The sequence below is a fragment of the Zootoca vivipara genome, chromosome 5, assembly GCF_963506605.1.
Source record: "Zootoca vivipara chromosome 5, rZooViv1.1, whole genome shotgun sequence".
NCBI classification, from domain to species: Eukaryota; Metazoa; Chordata; class Lepidosauria; order Squamata; family Lacertidae; genus Zootoca; species Zootoca vivipara.
The window spans coordinates 63,509,459-63,525,558 of NC_083280.1; the positions used below are offsets into that span (position 1 = coordinate 63,509,459).

General features: G+C 39.4%; 1 protein-coding gene across 1 annotated transcript in view; it reads right to left on the reverse strand.

The window, feature by feature from the left end:
- Positions 1-16,100, reverse strand: part of CPEB3 (cytoplasmic polyadenylation element binding protein 3) — a 63,752-nt gene that overhangs the window by 22,848 nt on the left and 24,804 nt on the right. The window contains exon 4 of the mRNA XM_060274850.1: positions 6,112-6,168. Coding sequence (XP_060130833.1) covers positions 6,112-6,168 — 57 coding nt within the window. The remainder of the gene's footprint in view (positions 1-6,111; positions 6,169-16,100) is intronic.

The following is a 16,100-nucleotide window of genomic DNA, read 5'->3' on the forward strand; positions in this document are numbered from 1 at the left end:
GTTAATCAAATGGATTAATTTAATAATGACAATGGGATTACTTGGAGTATGGCTTACTCTGTTTATTTTTAAAATAGGTATGTTCTGCTGTTCTACTGTTTCAGCTATGTATTGCATAACCCTTGGTGGAAAGGGTGTGTAGGCAGTGGGCTGTGTAAGAACTAAACTGGCAAGAAAAGTGACTTTCTATTTGCATGAAAGTGGTTGCTCATTCTAGAAACTTGAAAAATATTAATTACTACCTCAAAGGCAAACCTAACCAATTACAGTAAAATTTTAGAAATTTTTATCCCACTTGTCCTTTAATAAGGACAAGCAGCTTACAGCAAACAAATAAAATAGAGATATAGCAATTTAAATATAATAAATATTTTTGAAACGGCAATAAAAAATAGCAATACAGTGTTTCTCCAAAAATAAGACACCGTCTTATATTTATTTTTCCTCAAAAAAACATACGGTGGCTTATTTTCAGGGGATGTATTATTATTATTATTATTATTATTATTATTATTATTATTAAGTATGGTACAGTTTAACCTACAAGGTTAAACTGCCTATCACTATGGCATTTTCGGGGTATGGCTTATTTTTGGAGTATGGCATGTTTTCGGGGTGTGGCTTATTTTCGGGGTATGGCTTATTTTCGGAGAAACACGGTAGCAACAAAACATAGCAGCAGTAAATGAACATAAATGATCAGGCAGCAGAGGAGGTCAGTGATCGCTAGCTTTCAGTGGGATGACTGGAGTGCATGGAAGGGAACATATAAAAAGAGAGCTGTGCTTAAGGTACTCCAGTTCTGAGCAGTTTAGGGGTTTAAAAGAAAAGCCCGCAGAGTTGAGCCCAAAGACCACACAAGATTGTAGCATTATACTCTGGTCTCATAAGCCCACAATCTTCCTAGAAACTAGGAGAGTATGCTGAGGATACTCAGCTCTGATAATATTTCAGCCTGGAACTCCACATGACTTCACTCAGTGATTTCATGTAGGTATTGAGAAACAGGGCAGGGTTGCAGTTTGGGAGGGACGGGCATACTTCACAGCCTCGACTTTTGGCACTGGCATTCATTCACATGGTCTTAAATATGCCATTTAATCTATGTTCTATATACCGTATGAAATTTTAGGATATTTAACACATCTATTGGGTCCAAACAAACATCTGAAAGCTTGGATTCAATGTGCAGAAACTGAAGCTAAGCAACTGGTCCTGCTGTGCTAAGCTAGTTCAGATAAAGAAATTTGGACACAAGATTTTACCAACATGGCTGTGAAAAAGAAAATTATTTATCTTAAGTGTGACTGTCTGGAAAAATTTCAAAGTATTTGGCAAAGAGTCCTTGAGTTTTTCCAAAGTCTTAGATTTCTTAAGAAAACATCATGTGCTTTAATATTTGCATAAATATGGGGTGGGGCAGGTTATGTAACTTTTCTTTTAATGTGTTATTTCTTTTGTTTCACTGATCATTGTTCCCCTTGGCAAGGGATAGGATGAGGGAGGGAGGAAATTATAGCTAGTTTTGAAATGCTTTTATTTATCGCATTTCTTTTTGCTTTAGGTGCCAACTTTATATAAAAAAAAGGACTGAAAGAATTTGGAATCCTGTGGCATCCAATTAATGAAAGGGCCAAGAGGCAGAGCAATAGATTCCCACCATCACCTTCTGGTACTTTGCCTCCAGAGCCAACCTAATGCTACATTATCAATCATCATTCAGAAGCATCAGCTTTTAAAAATTAAATGCAATTTTTAAAAAACCCACGAAAGTCTCAACAATATTTAAGAAATTTTATAAACCACTTAATCAAAAAATCAAAATCTTGTTTGTCAAGGGAGGTGATTTATATCATCTTAGCGACATACAGACCATCTATGTTCCACCTCTATCATGTTAAGTTGAAGAGCTCCACCAGTTGATTTTTGCACAAGTGCCTTCGCCCTTCCAAAGCTAAGATTCCCCATGCTTACTGGGTCCTGCAAGATGAGCGTCACATGGGTCTTAAATCGAACACCCAATGGCACCATATCTCTATTCTCTCTTCCATTCTGGACATCTTAGATCTCATCCCTTTAACAAACGTTTCCTCTATGGCTCCTGCCTCCTATCCACCAACCATTCACCACTATCCATCCTTGAACTTACACAAGATCCTGTTTACTCTTCAACAGCCACTATTTGAGACCCTGAATACTGTTCCAACCCAGAGCTCATAATTCCTTTCCTCCACTTTTTGGAGTATCCCAGGTATAAGAAAATCCAGACTTAAGGAGAAGGAAGTGCAGGAAGGCAGTGATTTGGAGGAAAATGTCATATGGACAACAGAGAAATGATGAAGGAGTAGGAAGCTCACACTAGCCACATTAGACAACAGTATGGATGAGTCCATAGTTCACTGGTTCAGAAGTACCAGAAAACTGTGGCCGGAGACCATCTTGGCTATGAGATTTTTCCACCTGGCCTGGGAGGGTGGGGCCCTGATTCACTCCAGCTACAAAAGTTGAGACTGCTGAAGAGATGAGAGATGATTTTGGCTGCCTCTTAGGGCAAACCCAGGTCATCAAATCTGAACTTTCACAGTCACCACTTGCCATGAACAGTGGTTGGTAGCAACAGATGCAAGTATGTTCTATGCTTATGATATTTTATTCTCTTGCTAATTATGCTGTCTTAAGAATGCATTTTTTTTATTTGCCTTTTTCTAGTAATGTTTTCTTTTGTGATGTTTAAGGGGTTTTTTGTTAACTCTGCTGTGTTAAATGTACATTCTGCAGTTGCTCTCCTCTGTAATGTTTTAAATATTTAAGATAACATTTTAGTTTCCTAGTAATTATGTTGCTTTGAATTTATACTTTATATTTTGACTTTCTTCAATAATGTTTTATTCTGGATTGCTTTGTTTGGTGTTTAAATGTAGGTTGTAAACCACTGAGACTTTTTCCTTAACCATATAAAGCAGTATAGAAATGAAATGAATAATGATGATGATGAATAATTATTTATTAACTACCCAGTCTTCACTCTAAGGTCTGAGAGTTGGTGACAACATTAAAACACAAGATTTAAAACAATTAAAAACAACTTACAACCATAACTCCCCCCCCTCTCAAAAAAAATTAACTGATACCAATGACTGAACATAAAGAAAATAATATGGCATGTTAGTAAAAAGTTTCCATGAAACTGGGGAAGGAAGGACAAAAATGCTTGGATAATGCAAATGCTAATTAATCTCAGTCAACTAAATACTATAAATCAAAAATATATTTCAACCCATTTCTCCTTTTGTCTACTAGAATAGGAGCAGAATAGAAGCAAGAAGCAAGTTGGCAAGTACTGCACAGCAAAAGTGCACAAACAACATCTAAATCTAATTCTTTGGTTTGAAGTGACTTCCTAAGAAAAAATCAACTGACTGCTGTGGATAACATGTTTGTTAATAGCTGATTTTTCCAGAGTCTAACTTCCAGTTATACTGGAAAAGTCAACTACACTAAAAGCCAACTTTTTCGACATTTATCTTGCTCCTAATGAAGCTCAAACAGCAGCCAAGGTTTGTTTATGGCTTACCACTTGTGGTTTGTCTAGGGGAGATAAACCACAAGCCTGGATTCAGACATAATGCTAAGCCAAACCATGCATTAACTCGCAGCATGGCGGCAGCAGGACCAGAGGAGCAAAGCAGCTGCAATCTCTCTGAAATCCAGTTTGCTCATTTGTGCTAAGCCTTGGTTTGGCTTACCATTACATGTTAACCAGATCTGTGTGTAGTTACAGAACACATTCATGTTACTAAAATATATCCTCAATAGAGATTTTGTATATTAATGTGACTCTGTTCTCAAATGATGAGGTCAGCCTGCAAGGGCCTCATTCCCTGAAACATGTCTAGCATTCAATTCGGAAATATGTTTAAGCACAAGCGGATCAGTTCCTTTTGAAAACCTAATATTTACTCTCACAATGGAACTTAGCTAAAATTATAGAACATTTAATATGTGGCCTGTAACTTCACCAGGGTGATATTGGTTCTATTAGGTAACCTTTAGGCAGAACATTAGAAAGACATCTCTTGGATACTATTTTGCTGTTGTCCCTGTTTACAGTGGGGAATTACCTCAGAGCTACGTTAAGACAGGGATAGTCAATGTGATGTTGAACTACAGCTCCCAACAACCCTGACAACTTCTGGCTATTGCTTATAGGAGTTGTAGTGCCACAACATCTAGACATACCACAAAAGCTATACTACAAAAGCTACCCCCTAAGCAAGGGAAGAGGAAGGCCAGAAGGAATTTAAGCATCAGCCATGTTTTTCCTTTAGTCACTGCAAACCACCATGCTGCAATATTCTGGTGTGAATAAACGTGTGCCTTTGAGCATATGCGGAATGCCCTTCACTAACCAATGAACAAGTATTGTAAAGCTACTGTTCATGCCTTCCCAACATATTGTGTCCTCCCTAAAAGATGGCACGTGTTGCGGTGAGACCTGAAGACCAATCCGCTGTGTTGTGGGTGGGTAAGATTTGTCAGCTACAACACCCAATTGGTAGGTCCCTTGATGTTGGGTTTCAATCTGGCCAATGGGGCGCAGTCCAAACGGATCGAGTGACCCAGAGCTTCCTCTTTTGGTGCGTGCATTCGGAACAGCAACAGCATGTCCTCTGTGCAGCCGAGAGAGAGCAATTTACCTTTGACGGATCGTCCTGGTGATTTCTTTCCGTTATCCCTTCCTTTCCCGAACCCATTTTAATTATTTTCCTTTCCCCTTCTTTGTTAATTTTTAGTCCTTTTCCTTCCTTTCCCCTCCCTTCCCTCTAGAGGGGCTTTTGCCCCATGGGGCCTTCAGCCCTTGAGTGCTCCTGTTTGTGGAGCTACCCGCTACCCGTTTAATCGCTTTCGGGTTTACTTTGTGCAGCGGTTTTTCATTTACTTCTTTGGAAGGGCTTTCGCTCACGGGGATTTTGCCCCAGAGTCCTCCTTGTCTGTGGAGCTTGCCGCTGCCCGTTTAACATCGCCCTCGGGTCACCTTTCTGCAGCAGCTTTTTTACTTTAGTTCACTTGAGGGGCTTTCATAAAACTGTAGAGTTGGAAGGGACCTTGAGGGTTATCTAGTCACCCCACCTACAAAGCAGAAATCTCAACAAGCATCCATGACAGACGGCCATCTAACTTCTGCTTAAAAACCTCCTGGGAAGGACAGGGAGTCCATTCCACAGTCCCATACTATGTACTGGTTTTGGGAGAGGTTTTAAAGGTTACCAGCATGGCAGCCATGGGCACGATGACACCCATGAGGACTTCCTCTGGCACCTGCAAAGCCTCTGAGCCCTCTCCCACTCAGAGCCCCATTTGTCATGAGATGGCAAAGGTGACTACCCCCCTCCCCACATTTGAAAAGTACAAGAAAATGAAGGAGCATTGTTCTTAATTATAATGTTTTGCATGCAGCCTTTCTGCAAGTTATGTTCAAAGTGATGATGATGCCAGAACAATGGCCACTTCTACTTCGTCTGTTAGCTCTATATGCTTTTCAAGAATCAGATGAGCAGCAGAATAGAAAGTGGAATGACTGAGAAAGGATAAAGTATTAAGAGGGACAGTCTGGAAAACTGGGAGCAGGAAAATGGTGCTCCACAGGAGTCAGAGAAAGAGAGGTGAGACATGCAGAAGAGATTCAGCAAAACATCCTCTCAAAGCTGCATTTTTATTTTACATACCACCAATAATCAGCATCAAATCTCAAATCACATCCATCTCCACTGATTGCATTGTCAAAATCACAGAACTGGTATTTCCAGCACTGCCATGGGAACATGGATATAAGGCACAGATTAATATAAAGCACAGATTATTATGGATTCTCATGATTTTATAAGGGATCTCCACAAAATCAGCATCTGATCAAATATTACCTCTGTGTCCATAGATGTGTTCTGTGATTTGTTTCACATTATAGTAGCAGTAAAGCCTGATTAAATGTACAGAGACTTTTCATCTATTTTTACTTTTTCCTCGCTGTACCCAAAAAACAAATATTTAAAAGCATATTGAGTATAGCCAAATTATATAAAATGCATTATAAGAAGATAAATGTAAACTTACTATTGAGAGCCATAATGTTATCTGTTCCTGGATGGTGAAAATTTATACCCATACGACCTAAAAAATAGAACATTTTGGCATCATATTTTATGTTCATTAGGCTACTTTTCAACGCTAGATTTCACAACTACATAAAAATGGTAATGAAACTGGAAAAGATTTGCTTTTTATATACTTCTCTATAAGAATGTTTAATAGTAATTATGCATTCTAATTGCTAAAAAAACAAAAATAAAAAATGGAAGGCAAAGATCAGAGGAACTTTAAACACTGCCAATTTCACTTTATTAATTTAATTAAATGTAATATTTCAGTTCAGACTTACACTTTTTAAATTATTAACATGACAGACCTATGTTAATAATTTAGTATTATTTTATCCCAACCAACCCCAAAGAAGTCCAGAGCAGCAAACAAAACAATAAATAATTATAAAAACAATATAAAGCATATTTTTTGGGGGGGTTCCTTATTGTAGCACATGCCACTTTTGGACTATCTTCAAGGGCAGTCGCATGTAGAGAGCATTGCAGTAGTCCAGACTGGAGTTTACTACAGCATGAAGTACTGAGATCAAGCTATCACCATTCAAGAATGGCAACAGCTGGCAAAGTAGCTTAAACTGGGCATAAGCATTCCAAGTCACAAAAGGTATTTTGAGACTTCAGTGACAGATTGGAATCCATGAGTACTCCCAAACTATGAACCTGTGCTTGCAGAGGAAGTGCAACCTCTCCCAAAGCAGGTCATTTACTTAATTACAAGACATAGGAACCAGCCACACACAGCTCATCTGCCTTACTAAAACTGAGCTTCGGTTTATTGGCCTCCATCCAGTGCATCATGCTTCCAGGCACCACTCCAACAACTTGACAGCCTCTCCAGATTCATATAGAATGGGAAGAGAGCTGTGGGTCATCAGCATACCGATGACACCCATGATCCAAATACCCAGATGACAACTCCCAATCACCTTCCATGAGTTGGAGGGCAACTGTCTGCAGCCATGATTCCATTCATTCACATGGACTTCCCATTAGTTCTAAAATCTGCAAGGGAGCCTACACAAATAGAGTAGGCTCCCTGCTGTAGACAGTCACCCTCCAACTCATGGAGGAAGATGACTGAAGGGAAAGGACAAGTGTGGTTGGCCCCCATTATTTCCTCCTCAATGCAATGCTAATTGTGTGGAGAAAGGAACACCTGAAGAATTCTCATTATTTCAGTCTGTTGGATTGTTGCTTGTTCTTGTCAACTCCAACTTTACTAAAATCACTGGAAAGAAGAAGACAACCCACAAATGTTCAGTGCCTGCTTAATGGGATGCTGATAGTTAAGACAGAAATAAATCCCTTCTTCCATTTTTCTGAAAAGAAGCAGCAGCATCCTTGAGGCACATCCTTGAGGCTTAGAATCACAGAATTGTAGAGTTGGAAGAGACCCCAAGGGTCATCTAGTCCAACCCACTGCAATGCAGAAAATGCTTGGATACCATCAAGATGTTAGTATAAAGAATCCTCTCTTTGCCTTGCTTCTGGCAACTTTTGTGACCCTCTTTGATTCACTAAAACTTGTATAGTGATTGAAAGAGGACTGCAATAGCAGTATGCTGTATTTTTGCAAATCACTGCATTTCTGCAAATTAAGAGACTGTTGAACCAGAAATTTTCTAGTTTGACTATTGCCTACCATGAACTCAGGTGGTGTTCTTGGGCAAGCCAAACCATCTTCCCTCAATCTGAAAATCTCGTCTACAAAATGGGGAGGATATTAGCCTACCTTATTGGGTGCACGTAGCAAGATCATGTATGTGAAGTGCTCTGAATACTCTAAAATGCTATATAAATGCTTGCTATTGCTTCAAACCCCCACAATTAATTCATCTTAAGAAGACTACCATCCACCATCACATTTGTAACTTCTTGTGAACTTATTTGAAAGGCTGACCTGATCAAGCCAGCCTGTAAAATAATTTTTGTTACCACCCAAGGTGACAACAGTAGCATGCCAGAACCAGAAAACAAAATAAGAATATGGTTAACATATTCAGGAGACTGTGCTTGGGTATGGTCATGCTGCTGAATGCACTATAGAGGGCTATATATCAATATTGGCTTTAATTATAAACTGCCCCCCCCCAAAAAAAAAATAGCAGTTGAGATCCTAAATGAATTCTAGCTATGTAGTTCAATCTTAGTGTTGTTGTTGTTTTTAACTTAGTCCAAAATAAATAGCAAGCTGTTCACACAGAGTTACATAAATTCTGGAATACAGACTCAACAGACAAGGGCAATATAAAGGTTAAGACTTAGATAAAGGCTTAGATTATGCACTTTTCATAAGCCCAGCCATTCCACCACCACCCTGAGTGTTATAACAAGCTCTTAAATAGCTTCTTGAACTCAAGTCAATGCAGGGCAGTTAAAAAAAAATCTTAATAGAAGCCTCACTTGACATTGGAAAGAGAAAAAAGGCACCTTCACTGGAATTTGCTACCCACATTCATGTTTCATATTCATTCATGGGATATCCAGTTCCAAGAATAAGAAGCAAGTTATATATTGACTTCTCACTGTAGTATAGCAGGGGTAGCCCTAAACCCATATGCAATCACCCATTCCCCAAAGGGAGGCGTGCACACTACCCAAGCAAGAAACAGCATGTGAATCCAATCTAATCTCTAGCTATGTCTGCAGAAGAATCCCATATGGCACACAAATGTCTGCCAAAATAGTTATCAGCATAATGATTGCAATAAAAGGTTACCCAACCATTTAAATTGTTTTATGGTTAGATATGAGGGAATAAATGAGCATGCTATGAATTATTGCTCTCAATGCATATTTAATCTCTCTCCTCCTTTCCTTTGCTAAGGCTGGAATTGTGCTATTCAACTAGATATAAAAATAGAATCAAGAGTGTGACATCTGGAGTGTGTGTATGTGTTCATTCAGTCACTCTGCCAGGTGCTGCCTGTGTGACATTTTGTCACCTGCCCTTTGCCTTCTATTTTTAAGTTTCTCTTGACAACTACCTTCCCAGAAAAGCAAAAATGTCAAATTGTATGAGTAGTCACGCATACTTGTTCTTACAATACTAAGAGATCTAAATAGGAAAGTAACACATGATAGCTTCAGTCTTCAGCTCCTTGAGTGAATAACTTAAAACTGAAATACTTTGCATTAATTTTTGTTTGAGAAATTGATCAGCAATAGAATTAGTAATTACTGCTGTTTCAAAAATATCTCAATAACGTATAATATTAGTCAGCATTCTGTGTTTTAGTTTAGCTGTACCCAAGAATCTCAGCTTTTAGGGAGAAGACTACAGTAGTAATAACATCTGACTGAAACTAATACGAAAACAGCTGTGTTTTTTTGGTTGATATTTTCAGTTTCAACTTCAAAGCGGTTAAGGACAAAGTAACTGTATGCCAGTTGAAATGTTAGCATCATGTATTCAGCTTGCAAACCATGACAGGACAGTTATTGCCAACCCTGACTGGGTGCATAACATTTACTCTTCCCCATTCAACTTCTCTGGCTTTGGTGCTCCCTATTTTTCTGGCCAGGGAGCAGGCACTGGCGGAGGAACGGGGGAGCGCACCGCCCCCGGCACCATCGGGGAGGGGGTACCATCGCGGCCGTGCCCCCAGACACGTGCCGCGGGCACACACACCCCACCGCCCTGGGTGCCACATCCCTGCAGGCAGTGCACCACACCCCCAGGATGCACGTCACGCCCCCGCGGGCAGCACGCCATGCCCCCGCAGGCAGCGGTGCCAGAGCATGCAGCTTCGCCACTGGGAGGAGGTATAGGGACAGGATTTTCCTGACCAAGAAAGCATAGCAGAGAGCTATGCCAACAGCAACTGTATTCTCCCTCAGTGGTGGGCCTGCATGCAGTTACTTGGGGCAACTTTAATTCACCACAAGGCAAGTGCTTAATTGCAACAAGTCTGAATCATCTATTTCCCACATTTTGGACGAAGGTCTGCCAAAGAGGTTCGTATATATTGGCAAAATGAGACACAAGCCCTGCCATCATGCTTACAAGCTTTAAAAAGATAAATAGGGGAAGTGAGGAGAAAAGGTAGAGGAGGGAGATCCATTAGAAAATGCCAGAATGAGGTGCTGAGTTATAAGCAGCCATTTATATCCAGTAGAAACCAGAACTTATTTTTGCCAATTTAAGATTTGAAAATTGTATTATTCTCAGTAGCCCTACTTAGATCATTAGGTTTATTTCAAGAACTACTAGAGGGGAAAATTTGCTTTTTGAAAATGATTATAGGTATCTGTATTAGCTGATATCCTCTACTATAGAGCATTTTTTTTCTTTAACTAAGGAGTGTGTTATTCAGATAGCAAAACTTCCTATGGTGAAAACTATTATTCAGTATAAGCATGGCTCAAGAGAAACTGCAGTATTAGCATTGTAAGTCGGACCATAGTTCTCCACTCCAGAGGCACTAAGGTGAGAGTGAACAATTTCATGTGCATCAAGTTTCTCATTATGTTTAACTTGAACAGAACATAAGCAGTAATGGTAAGATTGGTCAAATCCCACTTCTACTTTACTTGAAAGCTTCAAGCAGCTTAAAGCACAGGAGGAAGAAATAATTCATGCCAGTGTACAATGGTATGAAAATAGCTGTTGTGCTTAACAACATGAGAGAAAGCAGATAGAAAGACTGCAAATTCTTCAAAAAGAAAAGAAAATAACAACATCTATCTGTCCACCTACTCCTAAAAAATGTCAACGAATGAGTTACACATACATTGCCTACCAGATTAAAAAAAAATTCTATTTAAATCTATGGTAGAAGTACTGCATCTGAAATTTTATCAACAAGATGGTTCTAAACTTCTGTCGTCAACATGAAGGGTGCTGCCTTGAAAAACTCAAGATTCTGGGAAATAAATTGATATGTTGACCAGTAATGCTTCTATATATATCCTACGGTAATTTAAACATTACTAATTATATTTTAAAGGAATTTATGTGGAATTTAAGTATATTTATATTTAAAAAGAAAACTTTTTAAAAGACTTAAAGTCTGCAAACTGGTTCTAAAAGGTGTACAATATTAAATGGACTTCAGATTCCCCATAGATAGGGAAGGTAAAACAACCAACTTTGACTGCCTCCGAAGTTGTATTTGGCTCACAGTACCTGAAAAAAACACTCCAAAATATTCTAAAGTTCTAAGAGGTCATTCTTCTTCATAAATGAAATATTCTAAACAGAGAGACTTCAAACACACTCTACGTAAACATTATGTTGCAGCACACAATGCCCTCTTTAGTTTTTGCTTTTTAGCAGGCAGTCCCCGCGGTACTGAGCCAAAAAGGGCTAGCAGCCAACTGTGTAATTCCAGCCACGTGACCTCAGCTGACTGGATTCGGGTTAGAGAACTTGTGCATTCCTACAGGGACTGAATTTCGTTCCCTTAACATTATCTTTATCACAATGCCCTTCAGCTGCCTGGTTCTCAATAATGCAGAGAACTACAATAAACAAAAATCATCAGCAGTGTCAATATTGCTGAGCAAAACAACTACATGACTCAGCGAAAATGAAAATAAACAGCACCAGACTTTTTTTTTAAAAAAAAGAACATACATTTTAAGAATCTATAGTTCATTAGAAAACCTATCTGCTACAGTTTAACAATAATGATGGTTGGTAGACATTTGCATCTGTTCAGAGCAAAGGGCAATATATAATGTGCCCACTGGACCAAGTAACAAAGCATACACATCAAGGACATGATACTCAGTTCCCCCACCCCACTTCACAAATGCAGATTCAGATGTGGAATCAGTGGTCCACACACTTCCATCAGCAGGTGGCCAATGATGATGATCAAGTCTTTCCTAATAAATAATAATTATAATAATATTAAAATTAAAATTAATAGTAAATACTGAATTGTTACTGTCTAAACTATCTGTCTAAACAAAACTAAACTAAACTAACTGATGCGGGTGGCACTATGGTCTAAACCACTGAGCCTAGGGCTTGCCGATCGGAAGTTCGGCAGTTCGAATCCCCGTGACGGGGTGAGCTTACGTTGCTCGGTCCCAGCTCCTGCCAACCTAGCAGTTCGAAAGCACGTCAAAGTGCAAGTAGATAAATAGGTACCGCTCCGTCGGGAAGGTAAACAGCGTTTCCATGCACTGCTCTGGTTTCGCCAGAAGCGGCTTAGTCATGCTGGCCACATGACCCAGAAAAAATGTCTGCAGACAAACATCGGCTCCCTTGTCCAGTAAAGCGAGATGAGCTCCGCAACCCCAGAGTCATTCATGACTGGACTTAACTGTCAGGGATCCTTTACCTTTACCTTTAAACTACCTATGTCATAGCTGGTCATCTTATGATAAAACCTAAATTGCTCTTCTCTGGCCTTTGGGATTATTAAGACACATATGGTGCTTGAATTAGGTTTGCCAACCAGCTGGAGAAGACCTTTAGTTTCAGAAGAATAAAAGCTTCTATATGGTGATATATGTTATTATACAAAGCTGCTTCCCATGACTTCTAGGTCTTTAACACAACAGTTAAGAGACATGGGCAATTCATTTAACACAAGTTGCAGCACAGATTCTGTCTCAGTATGTAAACTTAATTAGTGGGAATTGTGTTCCAGAGAAGGCAACAGGCTCAGCAAGATCAGTGCTATACTCAGGCACAATTGTATAAAGAATAGAACCAGAAGTCAAGTCAGGAGGACACTTCATAGAAGAATAGGTGTTGAGAGCTTTTCACAGTGCCCAGTGGCAAGCTGACATTTTATCTGAAAAGACTTAATGGCTGTGAAGCAGACCTTCCAAGATTTGTTTATCTGGCAGAAGGAAAACTGAACAGGCTAGCACACATTCATATCTTCTACTGTATTTTCAAACACAACAGTTTATTTTAGCAGAAAAGGACCAGCATACTTTTACTACACAGACTGCTACAGACTTTCTCCAAATGCCTCTTATTTCATCATAGTTTGATACATTTGCTACAAAACATCTCAGATACTTCCATAAATTCCAAAACATCTCAGATACTTGTTTAAGGTCCAGTTGGTAGGCCAATACTAAAGCAAGCCTTATTATTAAAATTATTTTTATCCCACCTTTCTACCAAAACTAGTCCTCCAATTCACAAGCCTACACTGCACTTTTCTTGCCTTTCTGCAACTGGTCTCTCTGAAAGACAGCAAACTCACAAGTTAAAAGACACCCCTTTAGAAAAGGATGGAGACTAGAATGTATATGCACAGGTTTTTATCAACTTTCCATGTTTCTTCAAACATGCATTTGCATTTTTATGCCTAATAGGGAGTACTGGAACACTGTATTTACAAATATCTACTGAGTCTGACATCATAACAGTCCATTAAATGCTGCCTCAAGCATCTGGCACAATATATGCAAAGTAAATTAGTCCTTGAGACATACGGTAGAATACATCTCATGTTACCCCTGCAGAGACAGGTCACATGGTTATATTCAAGGACAAATAAGTGTATTGCAGACTTCAGACTGAGTATTTAGGTTAATTCTGATGTTACTTTTCTAGTACTGTCTTTACTACTGTAGATACGTAGGAGGGCTGTTTGTTATGAAGTTTGTTATGACACAGCAGCACCTAGGCCATACTGCACCAGAGACAAAAGCAGGGATGGGAAACCTGTGGTCTTCAATATGTTGCTGGACTGAAACACCCATCATCACTGGTCATTCTGGCTGGGGCTGATAGGAGGTTGAGTACAATACTCAAATATTTCATATGTATGTCTGTGTCCATGGGAAACCACTTCCAGGTGTTTTTTTTCTTGGCACACTTCTTGTCTATGTGTAGGAATGGGGGTTTTTTGTGTGTGTGTGGGAGCATTTCAGAGGCACAGGTGTGCTGTAAAGGTCTAAGTTCCCATTAAGTTCAGGTATATAGTTTTATTCTGTAAGAACAACCCCCCCCCCCCCCGTTATTCCCTCAAAAAAAGAAGAAAGATAGCCAATTGTTTTTAGAAACATACAGAAAGCACATAAGGTTGTATAGAAATGAAACAGGCCCATGTGGTGCCATTTGGGTGGCTGGTTTGTAAGAAAGCAAGGAGAAGGTTAAAGCTACATCTTTCCAGCATCATAATTATCCAATCAGAGGCCAACACATGCAGCTGAAAGTTCCTCAAATTTGGCCTTCCAAACCTATCAGTCAAAGCTTGGGAGGGGTGGCATTCAAACACAAGAACTTACACTTTGATTCCCAGATAATGTCATGGAAGCTTGCTCACAGACTAACTAGTCTGCTGACTCAGGCTGCCATTTCTCCACAGCCATGTTTTTAATCAGAAAAGGACATACAAGCCCAGACCAGTGCCTGGACTCAGTGGTGGGCTGGAGGAAGAAAAAGAACCAGTCTGAATCCTGGCAAGGTGAAGGCACTGTAGATGAGCACTTCCTGAGGCTAGATAATTGGTCAGTTGCCTTCTTTGGATGGTGTTATATACCACCTGAAGAAGCAGGTAGTTGAGCTATCATATTGTAAAGGTAAAGGGTAAAGGGACCCCTGACCATTAGGTCCAGTTGTGACTGACTCTGGGGTTGCGGCGCTCATCTCGCGTTACTGGCTGAGGGAGCCAGCGTACAGCTTCCAGGTCATGTGGCCAGCATGACAAAACCACTTTTGGCGAACCAGAGCAGCACACGGAAACACCGTTTAGCTTCCCGCTGTAGCGGTACCTATTTATCTACTTGCACTTTGTCGTGCTTTCGAACTGCTAGGTTGTCAGGAGCAGGGACCGAACAACGGGAGCTCACTCAAATAGCATAGAGTGTGCTCCTTGTGATTTTAGAGCCCACTGATTAGCAAATACCACCACATACTAGCCACCAATACACATTGCATTGGCATAATATTGTTTAATATCATTATGTTGGCATGTCCTAAAACTATACTTGAATTATGTGACATATCACAGAAATATAGTAAATGTTTTCAAACAAGTTTATGCATTCAATTCTATGAATTCAGTTCTATGATATTTTGCAAGGAAAATTACTAAGTTTAGGGAGAAATTTATGGCATATCATTGTGAAGTGAAACAGCAAATATTGTGGAAAACAAGTGTAAATAAAACATTTGGTCAAAATGGCATTGCAGGAATAGTTCACTTCAGCTGAACAAGTAATTCCAAAGCAGTGAATCCTTTTAACAGGATCTTTACTTGAGGCTTGCATTCTGAACGTCACTGGAATTAAAAGGCTGAAAGATGAAAACGCTTCACTGTTCTGAGTACCAGTTTCCATATTCACTTGCCCACGAAGTCTTCAGCCTTCCTACAACCAACCTAAATTGATGATTTTGACCTCCAATATATCCTAGGTGTCCCATGGAGCTTGGAATGAAAGCAAATTCATTTTCTGCTCCATCTGGACAGTTAAATACAATATCAGCCTAGATCCCAGACATCCTGTCCCATGCTTAAGACTAACTGCTTGATCTCCAAAGTTTGATAAGCAATTAGATATTGCTCAAAATTTGTGCACTAAATATCTTTGATAATATTTTTTTCAACAAAATCCATTGCTCTCTGTTAAGTAATTCCTGAAAGCTATATGGCACATTTAGCTAAAGACTGGAGAGACTGATGTTGAAGTAGACATTAGTATGAATTATTAAACTAAAAGCTGCCCAAACCACTCACTCACATAGTTTATGATGAGTGCTAGGAGTAGTTTAATCTTTATCACTGGAGCTGAAAGAACAGCCTGGTCTGCTCAGCTGAAGAGATATCAATATTTCATTACATCAACCAAAGAAGTGATTTTTTAAAATGTAATCGTTCTTTCCCCTAATTCCAAACCATTTGAGATTTGTATCCACATTGGAAACATGATAATTATGGGTAGATATTTAAACAACCACTTGAAAATATTAACCCATTTCATAACAGAATAACTGGATTATCAATTTTGTAGGTTTCATTGATT